We start from the raw sequence: 3755 nt of genomic DNA on the forward strand, positions 1-3755 counted from the left end.
GTTGGATGCTGCTGCTTTGGGGGACAGAGCGGGCACACGGCACGGGGCAACAGCAGCGCTTTCATTGCACCTGGCTGTGTTTCCTCTTTGGGGCTTTCTGTGGGGTATAACGAGCCATCCTCGAGGTTTTTGGGGTGCGAAGCAGCACCCCCAGCAGCAGTGGGTACCCTTTGTCTGTGCCCCCAGCCACATCTCCAAAGAGTACCCAGCTGGGATGCGGCCCGTGGCCTCCCTGGCCATCAGTGCCACCAGCTGTGCTCTGTGGCAGCCCCCCGAGGCTGGAACGCGTCTTCCCTGCCCCACGGAGGCATCGGGGGCCACAGGGATCTGGCAGCATGGAGCATGTGCCCAAACACCCGCCCAGGCACTGGCATCGGGACGGGCTCTTGGATGCCACCCTGGGCATCTCAAAAAGCTTCAGGGGGGGCTCAAAACTTCCCCAGGGGGCTGTGACCCTGCAAGGGGGGTGAGGGCACCCGCACCCCGCCACGCTGCCGGGCCTCTCAGCCTTCTCTGCGAAGCTGATGCTGAGATGATGGCAGCTCCTCCTGGACCCCCCGGCACCCAGCAGCCCCCCCATGGGTGCAGCCAGCCCTGGGGAGGGCACAGCCTGGCTGTCACCCAGGGCCCCAAACCCGCCATGCCCATCCCTCCCTGCCTCCCCGGCGTGGTTTCCCCGCGGCCCCGCCACCGTGCCCCAGGGGTTTCGGATCCTGTTTGCACAGCTGTGCCGGCCCCCGGGCCCCTGCGTGGGAGGCTGGAAAATGGTGTCACGCGGAAGCGAGTGTCAGCGTCCCTGCTCTCACCGGGGCGCTTCCTCCCACAGAGCACCCAAGCTTCCACCACCCTGGGGGGACGTGGGGGCCTGGCTGCCACCCTGGCTCCTCCAGGGACAGATTTATCCTCTTCTTTGGCCAAGGGTTTAGGGCAATGCTGGGTACCCCCCAGCTGCAGGCGCCTGCGGTGAGCCAGACCGACCGTCAGCTGAGGAGGGCTGGGGGGGAGCAGCCCGCTCTGTACAGGTGCCCCCAAACACCCCCAAACCATGTCGCCTTTGTCAGAGCCCCCTTTTCCCCAGGTTTTGGTGGGGGACATGGGGTCTGGGGCAGCAGCAGCAGGGGTCCCACTCGGCCCCTCTCCCAGGGGGACGGCAGCCAGGCTGACACCTCCCTGCTCCTCTCCCACCTTAGATCCTCAATATGGAAGATGACCAGAACTGGTACAAGGCCGAGCTGTATGGCTGCGAGGGCTTCGTCCCCAAAAACTACATCAAGGTCAAGCCGCACCCGTAAGTACCACCCCCCCGCGCAGGGAAGGGGGGGGCTCAAAGCCCTGCCCTGGCAGCACCCACCGGTGCCAGGCCATCTCCTCCCACCGCCCAGGACAGCGGTCCCAACAGCGCATCCCGATGCCCAAAGGTCTGCCACAAGCCAGGGGGGTCCCACAGATGGGGAAACTGAGTCACAGAGCAATGGGGCAGCGGCGGGGTCTGCCTGCTGGGTCGGGCTGCCATTGGCACCGCAGCCAGCGGGGACGGGAGGCGGCAGCACGCCCGCGTACCCCCGACAGACCGAAATTCAACCCTCGCGCTGGGCTGCCCGCTAAATAAATGATAACTGGGGAACAACAAAGCGTTACGGGATTACGGCTGCATTAGACACAATCCTATTACTGCGTTATTAAAGCCCAGCATAATCCACCCCTGGTTTAACCTGTGTTTTATGTATCATTATCCCCTGGTAAATCACATTTAAATGCCGTAGCAAAACCTGCTCGGGGCTGCGGCTGGGGAGCAGGAACGCGTGGGCTCGGGGCAGCCCGGGGCAGATCCCTTTGCCTCTCCGGCTTCACTTAACAAGCCAGGACGGGCGAGACGCAGCCTATTCCATGCAGCACCTGGAGGGCTGGCATGAGGAGATGCTCTGTGCTAAAGCCTGATCATTCACGGGACAATTTTAACAGGTAGCAGAGGGTCACCGTGGCCTGGGGCTCCCAAATACACGGATGCAGCCTTGGCAGGGATGGGAGATGGGGGACTCTGCTCCTCCACTTCATTTCGGCAGCAGGAAGGGTTTCATCCTGGCAGGGAGGGATTTCTGCTCCGCAAACCCCATCCTGTAGCACCTGGAAGGGCTGTTCGCCCAGGGACGCGGCGAGGGGGACAGGCAGCGAAGCAGGGGACACGAGGCGCGTGCTGTGGTGCGGCCGGTGACAGGATGTGGCTGCGTGGCCGATGGCGACGACGCTGCATGAGCCCTGCATGGATGAGGCAGCGCGTGGGGACACCCACAGCACCCCACGGTCCCTGCCTCCGCGAAAGCGCTGACATAAAGGGCTACAAAAATGATTCGAGGGCTGGAGCCCCTCTGCTCCAGGCCAGGCTGGGAGAGTTGGGGGTGTTCAGCCTGGAGAAGAGAAGGCTGCGGGGAGACCTGATTGTGGCCTTTCAGTACCTAAAGGGGGCCCATAGGAAAGGTGGGGAAAATCTTTTTAGTAGAGCCAGCTGTGACAGGACAAGGGGTGATGGTTTTAAACTAAAACAGGGTAGGTTTAGACTGGATATAAGGAAGAAATTCTTTACACTAAGGGTCGCAAAACACTGGAACAGGTTGCCCAGAGAGGTGGTGGAGGCCCCATCCCTGGGAACATTCCAGGCCAGGTTGGACAGGGCTGTGAGCAACCTGATCTGGTTAGCGGTGTCCCTGCTCCTGCAGGGGGGTTGGGCTGGGTGACCTCTAGGGGTCCCTTCCAACCCAAAACATTCTATGATTCTATGAAATTGGGGAGGGAAGGGAGAAGCCACCCCAATCCTGCCAGCACTGGGGCTCCTGGTGCCTCCATCCTGCGGGGTGGGGATGCAGCACGGGGGTGTCCCCGCACGTCGGGGGGTGCCCGCGCGGCTGAGCCCGGTGCCCCTCGCAGGTGGTACGCGGGCAGGATCTCCCGGCACCTGGCGGAGGAGCGGCTCCTCAAGCGCAAGCACCTGGGAGCCTTCCTGATCCGCGACAGCGAGAGCACCCCGGGGGAGTTCTCCATCTCCGTCAAGTAAGTGGCTGTGGGACGGAAGGGGCGAGCACCCTGCCCTGCCCCAGCCACCCCAAAGGGACTGGGGGCTGCGGAGCCGTGTCCCCAACACATCCAGGCACAGCCTCGCACAGGGCCTTCCTCTCCCTCCTCCCCTCTGCATCCTCACGCTCCGCCTCTGTCCCAGCCACTTCCTGCACCCTGCCTGCACCCTGCCTGCACCGCTGGGCTCCATCGCTGCCTCCCCCGGGGTCCTTCGCTGGGGTGCCCCTCAATGCAGCCACATGGGTCACAACGGGGCTGGGGCCAAGCTGTGAGCGCAGCCCGGGGGACGTGGCCTGGAGGAACACATTGCCCAGAGCATCCCCAGGGACAAAGGACCACGGCATCCCAATGCCGCAGGGCCAATGCTTTCGGCATCGGCAGCCAGGGCTGTGTGAAGGCAGTGTGCCAACGGGCAGAGCCTGCCCCCAGGCCTCTCACCCCATCGCTGCCCCTTCCCTGCCCAGGGCCAGGGGAGCAGGAGCCAGCCCCGGGCCAGCCAGGCACTTTCTCACGCTGCTAATCTCTAATTAAGCGTTTAAGGAGGTTCTTGCCCATAATGAAAGGGAGCCGTGTTCCGCCGTGCGTCACCAGCGTGGCCGGGTCCCTGCCCCTGCCCGGGGACCTGGCAGCAGCAGGTCCCCGCAGTGGCCCCCCGCCAGCCCCGCCGGGAGGCACCCCCAACTACC

At 63.9% G+C, this 3755-nt stretch overlaps 1 protein-coding gene across 1 annotated transcript in view; it reads left to right on the forward strand.

The window, feature by feature from the left end:
- The first annotated feature begins 930 nt into the window (after positions 1-930).
- Positions 931-3755, forward strand: part of LOC104135752 (GRB2 related adaptor protein) — a 5781-nt gene continuing 2956 nt past the window's right edge. The window contains exons 1-3 of the mRNA XM_009649433.2: positions 931-963; positions 1191-1288; positions 2923-3045. Of these exons, the coding sequence (XP_009647728.2) occupies positions 931-963; positions 1191-1288; positions 2923-3045 (254 nt within the window). The remainder of the gene's footprint in view (positions 964-1190; positions 1289-2922; positions 3046-3755) is intronic.

This window comes from Egretta garzetta, unplaced genomic scaffold (genome assembly GCF_000687185.1).
Source record: "Egretta garzetta isolate BGI_Z169 unplaced genomic scaffold, ASM68718v1 scaffold42, whole genome shotgun sequence".
NCBI classification, from domain to species: domain Eukaryota; kingdom Metazoa; phylum Chordata; class Aves; order Pelecaniformes; family Ardeidae; genus Egretta; species Egretta garzetta.